Below are 21,480 nucleotides of genomic sequence, written 5' to 3'. Positions count from 1 at the left end.
TCCTGAGCTGCACAAGTACTTGTAGTATGGGCAGAACCTCAAGCAGGAAGTGAAAATGTGCAGTAATAGTGAAGCACCCTGCCAAATCTTCCGATGATTGTGTTGTATTGACAAATGATAAACCTAATCTCTTTTCACAGGCTCACTCCGAGACTGTAGTCTTGTAAGATTCACTACTTCATCTTGGGCAGCATATTGGTGGATTTCTTAGGGAACAAAAAACTGTTAGTTTCTCTTTACTCAAAGAATCTCTGGTTTGAGTGTTCAGCCAAACCACACTTTATACAATTTTAATAGCCTGCAACCCACAGTATAATCTATATTTATGATATATATAGGCTTTAAATAATGGCCGTGATCTGTTTCACTGTAGGGAGGCATGCGTGTACTGTTGGGGAGCGGGGGATGGAAGCGGGAGGTGGCTGTCTGATAAAGGCTGCTCCAGGCAAGCGAGGGCGGGCTTCCTACTTAGAAGGCTTTCCTGCAGACTCTCATTCTCAGGTATTAGATTTATCATATGCTAATGCGATGCGATCATAGGAAGATTTGATAGGGCACTGGACTCGTGTAGGCAGACATAGAACCCAACCAAAACTATATGAGGAAGGACTTTCTGCATTGTTAAAATACTCTGTCTTATGTAACATGTTTACAACTAAAATACAAATGAAAAGTGCTTTGTCGTTTTTTGCTATGTTGACTCTTTTATTGATACACAATGTTTTAATTTCTGTTAGTGGTTATGCTTGAACATTTTGGCTTCCTTTGAAAGAAAAAAGTCACATAAATGGGACATTTGATCATTTTTCATGGCAATTATTGAGACCATTTTATACTACTTTTGAGGCCATACTATCTTCTTTAGTGTGTATAATATTTAATAGTTTCTTATATACACTTATGTGTAATGTACATCAATACATACACATGTGTATTGATGACTATATTTATGCCTGTATTTACCTATTTCTATCTATATCTGAATCATTATATAGATAAAGATAATTTTGGTCCTTTAAAATACTACTATTTAAAAGGCTTTAGGTGTTCACATGAGTCTGGTAGCAATTAATTATCCCATGGCATTCAGACTTGGATTGTCTGCTGCTGCAGGGATGGCGGAAAAGTAGATTAGTAAAGGAGTCTGGAACTTGGATTTTCAGCCTCTGCTTATCCAAGTGTGACCTCGGGTAGGTCATGAATGCCTCAGGCCACACTTTCATCAACTCTAAAACCAGGTACTGGACTGTAGGAAGTCACCTCCTACTATCACCTACTTGGATTTGACTGCATTTTAAGTAGGAGTTTTATTAAAAATAATGGAGGACCATACATTTGGAGCAAAGGTCTGACTGAATCCTAACCTTTCTACAGTGCTAGATTACAGCATATCTGCTGCACATGTCTCAGCTCACGTAGCCAAGGTGCAGCTTGGAGGAAGAAATGATGGAGGTGAACTCTTTACCCCTGACAGTTGTCTGGTCCGCTGGCTGCCTTTCAAGGATCCTGGTGTCTTTGTCTTTTCCTAGGAGGCCATTCTCCTGACAGTTGTGCCCTGCCCTGTCACCCTTCTGGAAATGACTCCCTTCCCTTCTTAACAATTTTGCTTCCCATTGGTGGTTGGAAACTAGCGATTCTTATTAAAGAGCTCTTGATGGTATGCTACAAGGTATTACTATATTCCTTAGAAAATTTTCAGCTTAGATCTTAGGAAGGTATTTGTTTTAGTTTTATTCTTGGTTTACATTCCAGTTTAGCCACTTCCCACTTAGACTGTGTGCAAGATGTTCAATCTGAAAATCTCACTTTCTTTTTTTTCCAGATTAATATAACAAATATATAATATGTCTAGTTTCATGTGTTAGGAAATATTTATGAAAAAATAGTTAACATGTGAAAGTATCTAACATAGTTCCTGAAACCAAGTAAATACCGAAAACAGTAAAGTAAGAAGTATAATTAAGTGCTACCCATTGTTCTGGGAAATATTTTTTTCATAAGCATGTTTTACATGATTGTGAATGTGCAGCTACTCTGACGAAGTGTTTTGTACTGGCTGGACTCACACATGAAGTTTTGAGACTGAATTTATTTTAATCCCTGAAAGAATTTTAGAGAGAACCTGGGTGGCTGAGGTCCTGATGTGTCTTAGCTGATGGGTGAAACTCGGCATGGGGTGCTGCTGACTCACTGCCCGAAGTGAGCTTGCCTTCTGTCCAGTGATTGTTAGAGAAACAGGCCCGGAGAGGCGGACTGGCAGGCAAAGGGCCACGGTGTGAACCAGTACAGACCTGTGGGGCTCTTCTCCTTGTTAGGGCTTTCAGAATTCCTCTGCTTGTGATTTAATCATAGTTTTAGCTGAGATTGCTTTGATAGGACGGTTTATGTCATGCACTGAAGAATGAAGTCTCTGGAAGGGAGACACAAGGCAACTTTAAGGAATCCTAGCTGTAACAGCTGCCTTGGAGGGAAGATGGTTCTTCTCACAGTTTAGGGAAAGATCAGAAGACAACTTCCAGAATGTTCCGTGTGGTTCACTCTGCACCTCATTGTGGTTATGACTTCTTCAGGAGGTGGAGACCCAGTGCTAGCATTTTCAGGACAGCACCTGCCTTTCCCCTCTTGGAACACAGTAGCATGGCTACTTAGAAACCCAGCACTTCCACTGTGCTTGCACCATCCCTGCCTTCTCATTCTAGAATATTCTGTACTCCAACCAAATAGAAGAGCACATGGCTGCCCTTTCCTTCCTTTGTACTGACATCAGACACTCGTCCTACCAACAGCTAGTGAGGGTGGTAAATACATGTTTCCGTAGATCCTGTGAATAGCATCATTATTAATATTAACAACAACAAAAGGAATACTCATTGTGTATACAGCAGAAGTATTAGCTAGCTTTGGGTACCTTTCTGCTTTTTGAAAATTTTTCTCCAATCTGTAGTTGGAAAGTGAATGGGTAGCAATTTTATTCAACAGTACATCAGTGAGAATAAACTCACTCTCAAAGAAGTTATTGATTTTTTTTCATTCTGATACTTTCCAAATGTGATGTACAGGAAGGTACATTTTATATTTGCTATAGTCTAATAACATAGCACAGTGGCTGAGATCACCCAGTCATTGACTGACTTTATATTTCACTAGCTGTCGGCTTTGGCAAGAGTAAACCTTGCGATGCCTCAGTTTCCTCACCCATAATAAATAAGGCAAGTGTGAGAAATACAAGGATTAATATGTTTGAAGTGCAGGAAATAGCACCTCGCATATGTCATACACTATGTAAATATTAGCTACTTTTCAGCTGCTTTAGTGACCTTCATATTATTAGCACTATTGTGATGTCCATATGTAGTATATGATGTCAATTAAACTTATTGTGTAATTGCATGAGAATTAGAAGGAATGGACTGTGGTCTGCATTTCTGTTTCTGTGTCCTCGTGTGTGTTGATCTGTGGCCTCCTGGGCTTATAAAAGTCTTCACTTACCATCCTGTGGCCCCGCCCTGTTTACTCTGTGACTTAGTTTCCAATGTAGATTTCAAGTCCCCATAGAAGTATTGAATGATCCTTTCTTGGTTCCTAGAGTGAAGTTTGAAGGAGTGAGGGGTGGACCCAGGGGTGCCGGGGATGCTCCGTTTCTTCCTGGGAGGTCTTGTCTCTGTGTTCCCCAAAAAGTCAAGCTGGCCTGCAGATGATCAGGGCTGCAGGGTTGAGTGTGTGGCGAGGCAGCCCCTCTGGTTTTAGGGTGACTGCCATGTTATGTGTAAGCACCACTCTAAGGCAGCCACATCTGTGATCCTCATTTGTCAGACTTCAAAAACATCGTTATCCTTGCTATCTTTAGAGTGCTTGCTATTTTCTTTTAAAAGCAGCTCTTGAAACCATTTTTCCTTTCTCATTTCTTCTCTTTTCTTTTTTTTTCTGAGGGAAAGCTTGAATTTGCTTCTGTCTAGGTAGCCTGTATTTGCCAATTATCTTGAACTACATTTATTAATACCGACGTATGTTGACAAAAATATTTTCTCTTGAAGATGGAAGGCTGGGCTTTTTAAAAAATGGAATCATTATACTTTTGCTGAAATATTGAGAAAATAATCATGTAGGAGCTTGTGTTATAGTACGAAAAGGTGAATATAAATCAGTGTACCTATTTTGTGGTAGAAAAAATGATCACATTTGTGGAAAGGTTAAATTATCTAGGGTGATTAATAGCAAATAGTGAAAATCACTTACAAAGTGCTCTACTGGAATTTGCAAGTTTTCTGTTACTTGCAACCAGTGACATAGTTGCTGCTTAATTTTCATTTCATCATTAGTTTTCTCAGCAATATCACAAGAGAGGGACAGAGGAAAGAGGTAAATTTTTTACATGTGGACAAGGAACAAATTAATGTTTTTGAAAGTTGAATCCCCTCAGTTCTCCACGTGCTGGGGGCCCTGTCCTAGTGTCCTTCCTCTCTCTGGTCTTGTGACATTGGGCTTTGCTTGACCCCAACTGTCCAGTGTTTAGACCCTCTCCTCCCCGCCTTACCTGACCTTGCGCTCTCCTAGATCTTCTGTTTTGTATCTGTTCATGTTCTAATTCCTTACAAAGCAATAGTGATAATTTCTTACTGCTCCTTTTAGCTTCTGTTACTGTGATGGTGAATTGCATTGATGGTATTTCTGACGCTACAGTTGTTGAGCCATCCTTGTGCTTCTGGGTGAGCCCTGGCCAGTATGAAATACCGTGTGCTGTGTGCTCATCTGAGGGTGTGGAAATCCATACATCTCACTTGCTAATACTGCTAGGAATGTTTTCAACCATGTTTTTCAGTGGGATTGGCCTGTAAATTTCCTTTTCATAATACCCTTGGTCCAGACTCACTTTTAAGATTATAAGGATAAGTATACCTCAAATCAAGTTGCAAAGTTTTACCTCTGTGTCTAAAATAGCTTATGTAAGTTTGGGATCATATAATCCTTAAGGATTTGATAATATTTATATATAAAACTGAGCTCATTATCTTTTTTGGCATGCTGTACTTAAGAATTTATTATGCAATTTTTGGTGTTTTTAATGACAAATGAATGTAATAAAATATGATTTAAAAGATTTTTAAAATACAGGGAGGTGTGAATATACTTATATGGAGAGGGGAGAAGGTTGGCTGACAGTGGAGATACTAGAGAGAAAAAAGGGGGTGATTTAGAAAAGGGACAAGGGGAGAGAGAGAGGGGGCTGGAGCAAGGTTGGAGGCACTGGGGGTCCATGAGAGAAAAAGCAGTGCAGACTCCCACCTTCAGGAGCATGCAGAGGACAGCTATGGTGTGGATGCATTTTCAGTTAGAGGAGCGGGTTGGTACAAAAATGTTCTCCCAGGATCTCAGAATGTCCAAGACAGAAGGCCATGAGATAGGTCGAACACACGTAACCTGAGCTGGAGGAATGCACTGGAAAATGGAAAGAGAAGTGATTATGCAGATTATGCAACTTTAATGAAGTATTGGCCTGAAAAGTAAACAGTTTTCTTGGAGAACTGCATTAGAATATTAAATAAGGAAAATCAAACAATACTGACAGAACTTCCTGCTTTTAACTCATTTTTCTCTCTGCACACAAATGCTTTTATTCATGGAGGATATTTCAGGAAGTAGTATGTTGTTCCCTTGTTATTTAGATTAGCAACCTAAAGCTAAAATGGGTGTGATCATCCTGGTTCCTATTGCCTATTCTCTCCCACTTCCTCTAACTAAAATGAAAGCTGGGTGCCTAGGAGAGAATCGGTTTTGTTTTTTGCATTTTTCATAGTCTTCTCTCCCCTTACATAGCTCATCTGTGGCACCAAGGTCAGCCCTTGGCCCTGTCTTCTTTGTTTATCTCACAATGTGAAGTGCGCCTGATGCTCAGCTCTGGAGGATGGCGTTGTGGGGACCGGAGTGGGATGCAGTTGAATCAGCCCTGGCAGAGCTCCTTGCTCGTGGGTTTCCTATCTGAACGCTAAAGCTCTGAATTTAAATGTCTTTATGGACCATTCTAGTCATGGGGAGCAGTGGCTCTGGGAGTAACTTGCTCTTGGGATTTTTTGGTGTCGAGTATCCTCCTATTTACACCTCAGTCCATTACGTCCTCTAAACCCAGCCTGAGCTCCTATGTGTGTCTACATCATCCCTGGCCTCTTCATTTGGTGTGGGAACTTGTGTTCTCTTTAGTTTGTTCCCCTTGACTTCATCTTCAAACACCGATCACCCAGTCATACTGGCCCAGCACATCTTCCTTTTCTATTGTATTTTCATAGGTACATCCTGAATTTTGTGCTTTGTTAAAGTTTTTTAAAAAATAAATATATTTTTGTCTACATTCACCACTCTTTTCCAACCACCTTGCCTAACAATAGCTTATTCATATTCGTAAGGTATGTGATTCAGTGAGCCAAGTGTTTGTTTGAAAAGGAGTCAAGTCTTTGGTAACATCATGCACAAGATCAATTCTAAGCCTGTAAGTCATTTTTTCTGCAGTTGAAGTATATTTTTCCATTCTCTTTTGTACTAATTTCTTGAGTTACTGTTATTTTTTCCATACCCTGTCCTTCCTTTAAATTCTCCTGCTCTGGAATCCATTCATTCTTTCTTGCTCTTTCAGTTCGCACACTCATTGCACTCACCACATTCGGCGTCCTGCTCTCTGTGCTACAGGCATGCAGCGAGCCACACAGGCACGGGGGCCTTTGGGCACTGTCTTTCCCACAAATGGAGGAATTGGCTAAGAAAAGACGAGTTATTCCAACTGTGGCCAGAGGAGGCACTATGTTCCAATGTTGTTCTCTTATCTGTCTCTCTAGGTCATCTGTCCCTCCTGTGAGTCTCTGGTCAGATCTTTCCTTTCACAGGACTTAAATTCCCAAGCGTCTCACCTTTATACATTATGAAGAGTTCTTATAACTCCACAAAACCTTATAACCACCCTGTATGTGTAAATGCCATTTAAAAGAAGATATTGTTGTTTCCCCAACTGAATTACAAGCTCTTGAAGGATTGTCCATTAATATTTTATAGCACCAGAGCCTTGTACATACTTGGTTAAAAATATTTCGTTTTAATTGTCCTGACTGTAAAAACAAACAAATTTTTATAAAATACTAAAAAAAAAAAAAAAGTACACATTAAAATTTTACAACCAAATACAGGTTTCTACTTTAGTTCTTGTTTCTTTTAAGGAGAAAATAGCTCATTTAATATTAGTTTTTTCCCCAAAAACTGAGAGCAGAGAAAGGACATTTTATATTCAGAGTGATTAGTGTACAATGCTCTATCTTGTTCACGGCCACACAGCAGTTTCTATAGGGTATGTTATGGGACATGGGCATATTTCCATAGTAGATCTATTTCTGGTGTCAGTGTTTGTTGAAAATCAGTATTCCCACCCCTCACATCAATAACTTTGTTGACTTGACAGTTGTCCCATGCCTGTTTAATTGGTGTGATATCATTGAAAATATGAAATACAAGCATAAAGACCACCCAGTAATGTGACTGACTGCCAAGGATAACAGTAACGTATTCCCAGACTGGCAGGCGGCTCACTGCATATTGTTTTGCTGCCAGACACGAGCTACTAACAGTTGCAAACGTGGCCCATGAAGCAGCTTTCTGGCTCCTTCAAATACTGTCCTTGTGTAATCATCAGGCTCTGGGCTGGCGGCCTTCTAATAGGAGTGAACAGTGCTTGTAAAAAAATCCGTCCCTATAGAGTGACTATTTCCTGATTTTCCTTAGAAAAAAGTGCAGATGAGGCCCAGAAGTAACTGTGGGTTTCTCATCTAGAAACGACTGAAGGTGCTTAACAAGTCTAATCATCAGGCCCAGATAGAAACCCAAAGGACAGGTGACTGGAAGGGCCAATTTGAGAGGCTGCAAGTGGTGCCCTGTGCTTTATCCTTGCTCCTAGGAGGGCATTTGTGATTGTGCAAAGTCTTCAGCCCTCTCCAGGCCGCTTGCACAGGAAATCGTCTGTTTGCATTCGGTGTTGATGAATCATGTGTTTGCTGTGTTACTTTTTTTTGTGCCCAGCCCAAAGCCAAGAGGGAAATGCACATCTGGCTTGTAAATCACAGCCACACCTCAGTGCCCTGCTCTCTCTGTACTGGGCCCTGCCCTCTGCGTTTTCACACATCCTCTGTGTGATTGACGGACATCCTGATGAAAGACCTCCAGTGGCCCCTAACCACCTCACGGGGGGACCTCCAAGTCCTCCTTAAGTGTAATGTTTGCTACCTGATGTGCCCTCTCTGTGGTCCTCGGGGGGAAAAATCACTCATTTTTATCTTTTCATGTATTTATTTTTTCTGTTTAGAAATTGGCCCCTGGTTGCGGGAGTTCAGAGCGAAGAATGCTGTGGATTTCTCGCAGTTAACATTTGACCCAGGACAGAAAGAGCTTGTGGTAGGAGCAAGGTGAGAGATGTTACGTTTTGCCACCGCAGATGTTTTCAGACTTCATTTTACATATGTGCAGTTATGCATGAGCTCTCTGCTGAAATGGAAGTGTGCTGGTGATGTCGTGTAAGAGTGAAATGCAGTGTGAGGGTCAAGAGGTGCATGGATAAGAGGATGGATGTGCCCCTCATAGCAAGCGCGGTGTGGACTCACGGTGTGTCCGGATCCCTTCTAACCTGAATTAACTCATTCGTTCCCCCATCACACATGAGAGGTGAATGCTGGCAACATCTCTATGTTAGAGATGAGGAGACTGAGGCAGGGAGTAAGTAAATACGTTGTCCCAAGGTGTGTTCATTCCTAGTGAAAGACGGGACAGAGTTTCAAAGCCAGGGCATCAGCCTGCTGAAATTAACCACTAATCTTTTCACTGTATTCTCCAGTGGAATCAAAAGTCAAGCAGCTTTCCTGTACATACTAAGTCCCTACTTAGCTTTCTGCATGACCTTTTGTAATGCTTTCCCAGTAAACTGAGAATCCAAGGGGATTGTCCTCATCTCCTGTCTTTCTAGATGTGCATATTCCTGTATCAAGGCCCACACCTTCATGCAGCGGGAAGATGAGGCTGTGGAAAGCAACTGTGATAGTTTCAAGTATCTTTTCATTAAATTTACTATCACTTCTTTGGAAAACATAAGTAGTCCCTGCATTCAGATTACCTATCATGTCAGAATGTTTTGAAGATGATGTACATAAAACATGTTACATGCATCTCTTAGGAAAATTGGCCTTACACTTGAAGGAGGGTGCCCTGTGTAGATTCAGATTCTTCTGGCATCTAAGGAAGGCATATTTGACAGCACAGTGCACCTGATTTTTTCAGCCAAATTTTCTAGATCATCATACACACCTTTTATAGCTGCAGGGGCTATACAGTTCCTATGTAGCCCTAAGAGGAACTGAATCTAGCTTACATCCTCGGTACTGCAGAACAGCATAATCACTTTCTAGAACCATTGCTGCTGCCTTCAGATCTGAAGGAGTCCTTGTGCACAAACCCCCACCTGATACCACTGTGATGTGTGAGTCCAACTTTCAATGAATAGGAGGAACTTGGCTTAGTACCTGGTAAAGAGCAGCTCACTCATGCCTCTTTTGATTGTTCTGAGAGACTGTGAGACATGCACTGGACAGGGTTTCTTGGAGAGCTTTCCCTTACTTTAGTCCACCGGGAACACAGGGGATTTCCAGTGCTGACTTTATCAAACTGCATCATTCAGAGTCTGGGCTGTGGACTGTAGGGTTGTTAAACTTGCCTCCAGGTTTGCATAACACACACAACATCATCTTTGTACACTGCTCCATACATGCTGGCTATTTGGAATGGTTTAGTAGCCCCTCTGCTGGGGTCCTTGATCCTTATAGTGGGCTTTTTCATGTGGGCTTCCCACAGCTATAGAGATGCTCCTTCTTGACCCTCTGGGATTTGATGACCTCATCTCCTTCTTTTGGTTTTTGAACCCTGGCTCTCTACCTCCACCTCCTCCCACCCCATATTTTCTGCTTGGAGATCTCCTCCTCATTGTGAGGACCTGGCTCAAGAGCTCTCCTTGGCCAGAGCTGCCCCACTCCCTGTCCTTCACAGTCCTGTCTGCACACCAGCCTCTTGTGTCATTACCGCATTCACCGAGAGCGTTGCGTCAGTCCTCAGTAGGTGTCAGCGTCCTTACCCAGACCGTAAGCGATGTGGCAGACTTCGCTTAATTTCTCCAGAATCTAGTACATCTCTTCCTCCTCTTAGAAACTCGGAGGTATCTGTTGACTCAAGGTGCCTCTTTCCATGATTTGATTTGTCCATGTCCCTTTTTGCATCGGGGAACAAGGGGATAAAAGAGATTGAGACCGTGGCAGGTTGATTCCAGTTAGCAGCATGCGGGAGGGGACATGAAGGATTGGTAGGCTCTTCCCCCAAATCCCCCGTTAGGGCAAGTGAGCTCTGGTCACCAGCCAAGGGACAGTGGCCTCTTACTTGGGGATCAGGTGCAGACCTACCTGAGACTGGTGCTGCTGAGTCTTGTGTCCCTCATTCATCTCTTTTCTTTTTGTCTTTTTGGGACAGGGTCTCCCTGTGCAGTTCAGGGTGAACTTGAGCTCACTTTGTAGCCCATGCTGGTCTTGAACTTGTAGCTATCCTCATTCCTGAGCTTCCCGAGTGCTGGGATTACAGGCGTGCGCCTGGCCCTTCATTCACCTTTAGAGAGCTTTGGAAAAGGCTTTCCTATTAGCCTGACTCAAAGGGCACCCTATTTTCTCTGGAAGCCCTCCTGAAAATAGGCCAGCATTTTCAGCTCTTCAAGTGCTTGTCTTTAAGTGAAATGCAGAAGCTTCTCATAAGGAATGAGAGCAGCCACAGAGCATCTTTGGATTTGTGAATAGCTGGCTCATGGGCCAACCCTGGCTGCAACAGCTGCTGGGAATTATTCCAAACAGAACCTGCCCCTGGTGGTCTCTCTCCCCAGTTCCTTGTGGTCTTCATCCAAGCACTTCTGGATGTCCCCATCTCATTCCATTGCCAGCCCAGCCATGCCAGGAAGGACTGGGCCAGCCACTGAGTCAGCTGAGCTTGCTATACGGTGTGCGGGCCAGGAACTTGTGGGCCTGCTAGAATGAACAACAATGTGCAGAATGCCCACTGAAGTCTGAATTTCTGATAAGCAACATACGCTTTTTGTCATAAGTGTGTCCCGCATGTCTGCTGACCTTAGGAGCATGGATGCATTGGCTGCTTTAGGACCATGTGTAATATGTTGTAAATACTTGAAAAGTAAGTCACAGAAGAAGAGCTGTGGGCTCCCCTTGTCAGTCAAGTGACCCCGAGCCAGTTTCAAAACCTAGTTTTCTAATCTTTATTAGTGAGGTGGGAGAGGTTGAGCATGGGACCCTATGCCTGCAATCCCAGCTCTGTGGGAGGCAGCAGCAGAAGGATCACAAGTTTGAGCTCAGCCTGGGCCATTTAGCAACTTAGGAAAACCCTGTCTCAAAATAAAAAATTAAAAACAAGGTCTGGGGCTGTAGTTCAATGCAAATGCTCAGAGTTCAATCTCTAGTACTGGAAAACAAAATTTCATGTACTAGTTTACAACCCTGTTTGAGCTACTGTACAGATTAAGTGAGATAGTCCATGATAAATGACAGTTGCAGAAACAAGCACTTGGTGAACAAGGAGTGCAAGGTAACCAGTGTGGACCGCATGCAGATGGGCATTTAAGGACATGTGTGCTTCAGGAAGATGTCGCTGAAGGAAGATAATAGGAATTCTGTCCAGGAAATTCGGCGGGATTAGTCTCGGAAAGCTTCAGAGGGAATGTAAACCACTTATGAAGCTGTAAAAATAGCCCAGCCCTCAGATTCCTGTTTGGGAAGGTTTGACTTAGCAAGAGAAGTTTAGATAACAGGTGTATATTTCAGAAATCAGTCATTGTTTAAAAATATGCGCTGTGAAAAAATAGAATGATATTCTAGATTTTCATAGTGAGCACTAGGCATTGTGAAGCCATTTCTTGGATGGTTTCACTGTATAACAGTGATATTTTATATCTGTAACACTGAATTCCATTGAAGATCCTTTGTACTCTTCGATAAAGGAGATTCATTGTGCTGCAAAAGAAAAACCCGTGTGTAGGGGGTTTGTGGTTGTGTAGCATCAAACAGTATTTGAGTTAAAATTCATGTAATTTGTGGAAGGGTTCATACTTTTGCCATTCCCAAGGTGCATAATATACTGCATATGACTTTAAGTGCATTGATATTCATAACTTGTTTCACCCTACCCTCTTTAAAAATTAATAATAATTTGTATTTTTAATGATTAAACATTAAAAGGCATCTTTGTCTTAGAATATGTGGAAAATACAGTAAAGCATAGATTACGAAACATAGCTTCAGGGATAATCACAATTAACCTTTTCCAGTCATTTCCTTGCATTATTTGATGTCTGTTTGTTTCTGTTCTTTGAATAATATTTTTGAATAGCTATGTCCTTTGTCACAAAATCTACTAAAATCACATTCCATAGCATAAAAAAAGGAAAACAAAATCACAACAAAAGAATATGTTATGGCATACTTACAATGTTGGTATAGATAATTAGGAAAATAATGATGAAAATAATACTCTATGAACTTGAGACAAGTCTAAATTTTGCTGTAGGCAGAATTGTCACAATAGATGTAAGTAGGGACAATATCATTTTTATTTTCCACATGAATTAGCCTACAGGTTTCAGGTTTATGCTAAAGATGGCAAGTGATTCCACCTCCAAATAACTCGAATAATGTATTGTGTGCTGATTTTAAAAGATATCCCAAGTGGCAGCTAATGAATTCCATTCACAATGCAGTGTTCTGTGCTAGGCTGTTTACAAGGTAACCATAATTAATAATGCAAAAGCCCACAGAATGTAATAACAAAGAGTGTGTTATCAGTTTATCCATGCAGAGGTCTTTGCCACCCAGTCGTGGTGAAGATGTTGAGGCATTCTTTTGTGGGTGTTTAATTATTTTCAAAATGTGAATTTTCCAGATGCAAATAATCTTTGTGTTCATTAAAACCTGATTTCCCCTTCAGTTATGTTTGTTTCTTGCATGTTTTTCTTCTTATAACTTGATTTCACTTTCATGGTCTTTTCCAAAAGCTTTGGTGTGAACACTTCATTGAAGGGTACTGTCTTCCAGCCCCTGGGTTCCGGGGAGGGATGTGCACTTATTCTAATGAAAATTAAAAATTTTAATATTCACCATGTATTTTGATCATATCTTGTGTGTGTGCATGTGTGTGTACCTGCACAACGACTGTGTAGGTGTCTGATCACCTTTACTGTGAAAGCAAAAAACAAACAAGCAAAACTAAATCCTGAGTGTCTCTAAGACAGAGCAGAATTTGGTCTTCTTTACAGTCTTAACAAACCGCTTGCAAAAGTTTAGTGTATATTTTGAACGATTTGTTTCACTCGGGTTTTGAGTCTACAGAAATGAGGATAAAAAAGGAAATATTAACATACTTTTGCCATCCTGGAATTAAATATGCTTTACATATTTAGTGCTGCTAAAAGGTGAACTTAATAAGCACAGTAAAATTGTAATGAGTTTATTTGACCATTCAGTGACTTATTAATCAGGCACCACCAAACCACAAGCGGTTTGGCTCTTTGCTCGTGGGAATGGTGTAGTAGTAACAAGGAAACAGGAAGTTGTTCTTTCAGGAAGCAAGACAAAATAAAGGTATTTGATTGGTTAAAAGTGGGAACTGCCTGGTTAGAGGTTAATTGGTGTTTTCTGATTGGTGAAAGCTCTAAATAGATTTTAGTTGGTAGTTTCTGATTGGTTGGATTTAAGTTTCCTTTTACACCTTATACTGACTTGGTTTGCTCACACAAGAATCCAGGGCACTAAAGTTAGTTCAGCCTAATGGGTTCGTGATTGATTATTTTAACAAAGCATGTGTTCAAAAAGATCATGCTGAGCGAGGAGGCAGACCTCTGTTTAATTAGAAGGAAGTCTTCCCTTCAAAATGACTTTGACACTGGTTCCAAGCAAAGGGGTCTAAACTTTAGAGTCTTATAAAATGCATTTTTCTAAGCGTGGCCAGTATGATTCTCTCTCAGAGGTTTTAATTCCTATGTTTACTTTAAAGTTTTACCTTAGAATTAACCTGTTGGAAGCAATCTATAATTAAATGAATAATGAGACGCTTATGAGATCCACAACTGTGCTTTGCGGAGACACACTTCTTCCCATTTGCGGAAGGATGTATTTGAGTCTCGTTTGTACAATTAAAGGTCACGTGTACTGGGTGGTACAGAGTTGTGATTAGGCGTGAATCCAAAAAAAGTAGAACCATCAAGCCGAGAGATCCGAGGTAATGATGATGTTGCTGGTGTGTTTATCCTAATTATGACTTAGGAAAGGCTGTGGGAGATGGAAAAGCGGGTGGTGTTTTTCCTTCTTACTCTTCATCTTTAGCAAGCCTCACCTGAAAGTCAGTGAACCGGTGCCTTTGGCCTGACATTTTTGCTCCGTCTTACTCCTTTCTTTCCCATGCCTGGGACTAGATGCCTTGGTGTCTTCTCTCTTGAGATTATTCTCTTCTTCATCTGTCTCCTTCTTCTACTCATGTTCCCTTTCTTCTCAGTCTATTTGAGAGATTAGCTTGATCTTGTTTTTTTTTTTTCCTCATTTTTATTTTTTTGTAGGGTTGAGATTGAGCCCAGTCAATACAAGTCAAGAACTCTACTACTGAGCTATTATGGGTTTATGTTGTAAAACAAAGTCACTGCTTTGTCTGCTGGGTTTAAAAAATTCTTTTTTCTAATATTTTACAAACATTGGTACCCAAGGATCAGCTGGACTATTCCTTCAAAATTAAGATCCATTTGTCTGCTATTTCTGCTGTGTATATGAAGTTTCTGGAGAATGTGCGGACTAACAAACTGGTGGCTGGAGGAACCTCCTTGGGAAAGACTTATTCCAATCATTTTGGTCTAGTTGCTATTGTTAAAAAACAAAACAGCAAAAAACCTTTTTACTGTTTTCCCTGCTTAAACTGACAGAAGATAAACCTACCCCCATAGTTACATATTTAGTTATTTAAGTACAGAAAGTTTCCCCCTTTTCCATTTTCTGTGAAGGAGCCAACAAAAGGGTGTGGTAGTGATTAATCAGCTTCTACTTTGTGTGTATGTGTGTACTACAAATTTTGAGTGCTGATTGCTTTTCTCTTACCAAGTTCCACCCAGGATCCATCATAATTTATTAGTTAATGGAGTTTTTCTTTCAGGAGTCTTCATTCATCAAGTGTTTATTTTACCTCACCAGTGCTAGGAAATACCTTAGGTATTGTGAAAACAAAGACAACGCATATCTGTACATGATGAAGAGTTTATAACCTAGTGCACAGGTCAGCAAGCTAGAACCCCAGAATAGATTTCTTACTTGGCTAATAAAGTTTTATTGGGACACAGACAAATTCATTCATTTGCACATTGTTGATGTTTGTATTTGAGGTGTAACTGTGGAGATGAGCAGTTTTAACACTGGCAAAAAAAGCAAAATATGTGCTTCCTTGCACTTTAAGAAAATGTTTACTGTTTTCCTGCCTAAGGAATATAACAGGGACACAAGCAGTTAAATTCTTCAAGAGAGTCCGGGACAAAAGGCCCTGAAAACATGAAGACTAAAAGGAGATGATGGGACCTGAGGCTGAAGAGGTACCACTGAGAAAGCGCTGCTCCAGTTGGGCTTGGAGATGCCTTAGATACCTGGAGGCCCGAGAGAGACTGTGCTGGAGTCAGAGACGCTGGTGGGGCTGGGAGGAGCTCAGTGCAGTCAGACCTGTTGGTGACTCAGTGGAAGTAATTGTTAGTGGGGCCCCTTGAGCATCAGTCACGGTCCAAATCTGAAGCTCGGACTGGGTCCTCTAGAGTAGATTTCAATTCCAGCAGCCAGGAGGGTCCCCTGAGCCATCTCACGCCAGCCTCTGTGGTGTAATCAAGCTCCCCATCATCTGCTGCGTGGTGAAATGTGCAAACCTCTGCCAAACGCACTGAGGAGCCAGCAGCTTTCCAAGGCTGCGGCTTCGTGCTCCGGTCTGCGCCTGGAGTGGCTTCCGCCATGTTGTGTGCATGATGTGCTGGGGCTTGGAGAGCGGAAGTAGGAAGCACAGTTGGGGGGTTGCAGGTGAAGTCAGAGCAGAGAGAAGTGACTCTTAGCCAGTCACGGTGCAAATGCAGACAAGAAGCCCACTTTGAGACACGTTACAGAGCGACTGAGGACCAGCAGCGAGGGCTGACTGAAGACAGGGTGAGTGCGACTGGTCGTGATGGCCTTCGCTGGGGTTGAGCATGTGAGGAAAGAGCTACCGTTCTGTGATTATCTAAAGGTACATGAGGAAAAACCCACATGTTACAAACTCTGACGATAAAACAGAAGTATAATTTTATATAGCAGTGATTAGAAGGGAAGTCACAGGTTAAAAGAATCATAGAAATAGTTGACACTTTCTCAAGTGAAAAATTATCTCCAATTAATGGAAAAATGAAAAAGAACAATCCACACACCCAGAAGACCCACAAAAGTACAAGTCTCAAGGTTCAGCTTAGTGCAATAAATCACTATCCATAATCTCCAGAGCACTCAGAAATTTGAAGCAATATTTAAAGGCTAATTCAACTTAAATGATCAGGGTGATTATTAACAATATCAGTTAATAATTTTGGTCATAAATACACGTATGGATATAGGTTTTTCCGATTTTATATCTGCGATAACAGCATTGATTTAATTATTGCATTTAAGTGTATCTTTCTTATTCATTTTTCTTGCTAATAAGTAAGGGGCTACCAATGTAAACAGCACATACAGAGATGTCATTTGAGCTGCTGAAGTAAGGTTTGTGTGATCTTTGACTATTAAGGGGCTTGAAATACCATTTTTAGAATAAGGAATGAAATGAACCATGAATATTTTGGGAGAGTGAGCACTGGAAACATAAAATAACAGAAATAAAACCAGAATTATTTAAACACTTTCTTAGCTCCAAGAACATATTGTGATTATTTTTTGAGGTTAGAAAAAAATTCTGGCTGAAGTTTTGAACTATATATATATATATATTTTTAATATATTTTAAAATTTATTAGCAAACATTGATAAAAATTCAAAAATTATAATCAGAACGTTATTTATTTAAATAAAGTGCTATCTAATGTTTGGAACATCTTTGTGACTTTCAAATTTGAGCTTTCCAACTCAGTCTTCATAGTCTTTGGTTATTGAAATAATTGATTCATTAAATATTTATATTTAAATAATGAAGCTAATTTTTCCTAGAGCATTTGTTGTTTTAACACGTACACTGTTTGCCTTTACTCTAAGGTGACAGATGCTGTTTTAGTCTGCAGGCCTATTATTGTTATTGATCCTATGGACATCATGTAAGGTGTCAGTATTTCAAGCTCTCTGCCACTTGGATATTGACAGGTGGAGCTTGCAGTGAGCAAAGTACAGAGAGGATGACAGAGACATAGGCACAGAAGAGACTCAGTTTTCAGTTGATGTCACCTTTCAGGTGTACCCAGTTGGTGATAGTGGATATGAAATGTGTGTTTTCTTTAAGTTGTTTCCTCACCAACTTTGCTGTAAACCTTTCACAATAAAACAGCAGCAGCAGTTCACTGCTAAAATGTTTCCTGTGGATTTACTTGCCTTTCTGTCTCTATCTTACTTTAGTGAAAAATACAGTCTGCTTCCTCCAGTCATTCTGCCTTGCCCTCAGCTCTAAGCAAGCCTGTGACTTCCATATTAAATAAGAACTTAGAATTCTTTTATTTGATTGTACATTCATATTCATCAGAGACCAATTGAGTTATTCTAAGAGAATGTCACTTTAAAACACCCGTGTCTTTCATAATTAATGGAGGTCAGAGTTAAGTTTTATAGTGTCTCTAGGTAAAATGACTCATTCAGCTAATATGCTCATGATGGCCCAACCTTTTCTTTAATGCTGGCTGAATTTTATTACTTTACATGAACACACAATGAACTCCATCTTTTAAGGACCACACTGCTCCCTCTGAGAATATATTGTTGTGTTTGGTGATTTGTGGCTAACGGGCCACTAGGGGATGAGATGGGACCCGAAAATAAATTCTTGTATCCGCAAGTCAATAAGAAATAAGCTCCAGTGCAGAGGGAGAAAGCTCACTCCCATGTCAGGAAGGAACAGACAGAGAAGGAATAGACAGGCTTTAATACTGTCATTCTGCACCTGCCAAATTTAATGGCTTTGTGATTTGAGTTACTCAGTCTGGTGGATCTTTGTACTCTTCGTTGTCGTTACTCCTAAAGTAATGTGGTTTATTGCATTTGAATGTGCAATGTCTAATTTTATTCCAATACATTTGAGAAATAGTGGGTGCATATGAAGGGAAGAAAAACTCATATTTTTATTTACCGTAGCCATAAAACTAAACCACATTTGCCGCTTGGCAAACTCTTGCTTTGTACTTCTATAATGACAAGGGGGAAAATGGAAATGTGGAACGGCCACCTTCAGCTGTACCATGAAGACACTAAGAAATGAATCTCTTCACCTCTTGTACCAGTGCCTTCCCCCTACAGAAAAACCACAGTCCTTATTCCTACCTACTTACGTCGGGGAGTGTTAGAAAGATTAATGAGACCACTTGAAAGCTTCGGGTTGCTCATAGCATTGCTCCATTAGTGAAACTGACCCTGGCCCGGGCAGCATTTGGTCAGTGTTTCTGTGTGGCTAGGAACCAGAAGCATCGCTCCTTTGTGCTGGAAAGGCTGCTGGCCTTTCTCATGAACCTCACATTTATTCTTTTTCCTCCTCTGCATTCTCACAGTCACAAGATAAAGTGGTGGCCTGTTCTGCAGTGCCCTGGAGAACAGCCACCTGCAGGGGACATAGATCTCACTTTGCTGTGTGAGTGGTCCAGCATCTGGGAGCATCCATTTCTTTTTTCCTTTAGGAGACTTTCTTTCTTTTTGTAACCTTTAGCTTCATAGCTCATTGACTTATAAAGTGATGAATCAAGCTGTCTTGAGAGATTTCAGGTCCCTCACGATGCTAGCTGGAATGGAATTTTTCTTAGGGCAAAAATGGTCTTGGAGTTATACTTGGAACCAAATGGTTTGACAAAGAGGGTTTGAGATTAGTGGAATCCACACGGTGTTGGGCCAGATTCTTAGGCTCCATAGAAGTTATTAGGAAATGCTATAAATGATTAATTTATGACACATAAGATACACTTTGGATCATTGGAAATTGTAACAAAATAAGGTGAATATTGCAGTGTGAAATGTAGTATATTTCTAATATGGAAAAGGTCCAAGCAGTCCAAGGACTAGTTTAATTTTGTGTATGCTATTCTTGTTCATTAAACAAATATTTGAGAGCAGCTATCAACCCTGTGCCTTAAAAAAGGCCACAAATATGTGACTTAGAAATTGACGTGAAAATAGACTGAAGTAGCTGCTGAAACTGTGTACCACTAGAGACAATTCTGATAACTCTTCTTTCAACACTTTCAAGTAAGTTTTCTCAAGTCTTTATGGTTAACAAATATCATCATAAGTACTTATTAAATAAATTTACAGGCATAAAGCATTTTTAAAAACTATTTTATGAGACAAGGTATCATTTCAGATTATTTTTGAAATGTTAGGTAGGTAAATACCAGTCCTTGTTAGGAACTTAATGAAATTTGTCACAATTGACAGGTTTTTTGTTAGGTAGCTGTTAGGCACCTTTCTTTTACTGGAACAAAGTACTTTAAGGGAAGAGTTTTATTTTGATTCATGGTTTCAGAGGGTTCAGTACACGGTTGCTTGGCCCTATTGCTTTGGCATCTGGTGGTGCAGTTCATCATGGTGCAGCATGTGGCTGAGGAGGCCTGTTAACCTTGTGTTGGCTGGAAAGTGAACAGAGAGATGTCAGGGTATCAATATCCCCTTCACAGGCATGCCTCCATTACCCTGATTTCCTCTGAGCAGGGCTCCTCCTCTTTAAGGACTGACCAGCTTCTGATACCACCACAGGCTGGAACCAAGTCATGATCAGATACTCATCTAACCACTGTTTACATCTAAAAGTGGTCATTTTTATAACGGGAACGTGTGCTATTTAAACACACTGACAGATTGTATAGCTTAGCTTTCTCATTTCATACATTAAGAAACTGGTTCACTCTTAAAATGAAATACAGTATTGCCATACAGTTTCAGGAAAAATTTAAGGAAATCACGAGGGACAAGATATGTAGCATTTAATCAGGTAGACTCGTCAGAACTTCCTGTTCTTTTAATGAGTAGGGGTATCATACACAGATCGCTGTTTCAGAGGGAAGCATTAATATCCTGATAGTTATAGCTTGATATTAGCAGTGCTAAGACTTGAAAAGTTTAACAGTGATCTGTAAACGCTCCTGTGAATGAGCAGTGATTTTAAGAAACACTTGCACTATAAGAACTGTGTCAGCATGGCTCTCTGTGTGCCTATTTCATGCAGGTGAATTTAGGAAGGGGACTTTGGGACATTAATTGGTGGGTGTGGGAAACACCATAGAATAAAGGACACCACAAGATGGGTCTTGTTTCTAACCCTGTGTCTTTCTCTGTAACCTTATACTTTTGGACACGTTATGCTGCATTTCTTAATTTGTTGACATTTTTTCATCTATAAATCGAACGGTATATATTCTTCAGTGGCTGCTTAGTCCTAGAGTTCTTGGATTCATTGATTCTTCTTTCAACCAAAAACTTCAGAATGAGTTAAAAAATTACCAGTGTGCATCTTCTAACCCAAAGGGCGAGTGTGGATCCTCTCTTGTGTGTCTTTGCACTGTGCTGTTCGCCATGGAGGTGGTGGCGCAGGTCGTAGTGGTGGAGATGGTGGTGATATCTCAGAAATATGGTGGGATGTTTCCTAGAAGGCACATCCCTCCTCTCTGCTCTTTCCTTTCACCTGCTCAATACCTCTACCATGTGGATTCCCAGTTATTGCTACGGTAATTGGGAGGTGAAAGGAGGCACATGGGGGGAAAATGGTTGAAGTCCCCTGGCAGTGTCTTTGGAGGGGAGGGGTAATTCATAGCACATGGGAGCAGAAAATATAAAGTTCAGCAAAGTCATATTTGCTCGGGGAGATGTGGACTGTGAGTATGGTGTGTTTGTTTTTTGTTTTGTTTTGTTTTTTTCCGGTACTGGGAATTGAACTGACGACCTTGCGCTTGCCAGGTAGGTGCTGTGCTGCTGAGTTATATCCCCAGCCCCTGAGTATGGTGCATTTGTCACCTCTGCTCAGTGTATTCTGCTATGGAAAGTGCATACCAACTGGAACCAAGGCTTGTTCTGGAGAGAGAGAGATAGAGAGAGAGAGAGAGTGAGAGAAAGCGAGAGAGAAAGACAGAGACAGAGAGACAGAGACAGAGACAATTCAGTTTTTCTCTCTAGTTGTCCTGCCCAGAGCCCTACAGAGCATCTT

General features: G+C 40.8%; 1 protein-coding gene across 2 annotated transcripts in view; it reads left to right on the top strand.

The window, feature by feature from the left end:
• Sema5a (sema domain, seven thrombospondin repeats (type 1 and type 1-like), transmembrane domain (TM) and short cytoplasmic domain, (semaphorin) 5A) overlaps positions 1–21,480 on the top strand; it is a 348,199-nt gene that overhangs the window by 92,738 nt on the left and 233,981 nt on the right. Inside the window, exon 3 of one of the 2 annotated variants that reach the window (XM_005407077.2) lies at positions 8,336–8,435. The exons of the other annotated variant lie outside the window; for it this stretch is intronic. Coding sequence (XP_005407134.1) covers positions 8,336–8,435 — 100 coding nt within the window. The remainder of the gene's footprint in view (positions 1–8,335; positions 8,436–21,480) is intronic. 2 annotated transcript variants of the gene reach the window in all.

Source organism: Chinchilla lanigera, unplaced genomic scaffold, assembly GCF_000276665.1.
Source record: "Chinchilla lanigera isolate Chin_1 unplaced genomic scaffold, ChiLan1.0 scaffold00103, whole genome shotgun sequence".
Lineage (NCBI taxonomy): Eukaryota > Metazoa > Chordata > Mammalia > Rodentia > Chinchillidae > Chinchilla > Chinchilla lanigera.
The sequence above is the reverse complement of the archived record's forward strand: the minus strand, read 5'-3'. Positions and strand labels throughout refer to the sequence as shown.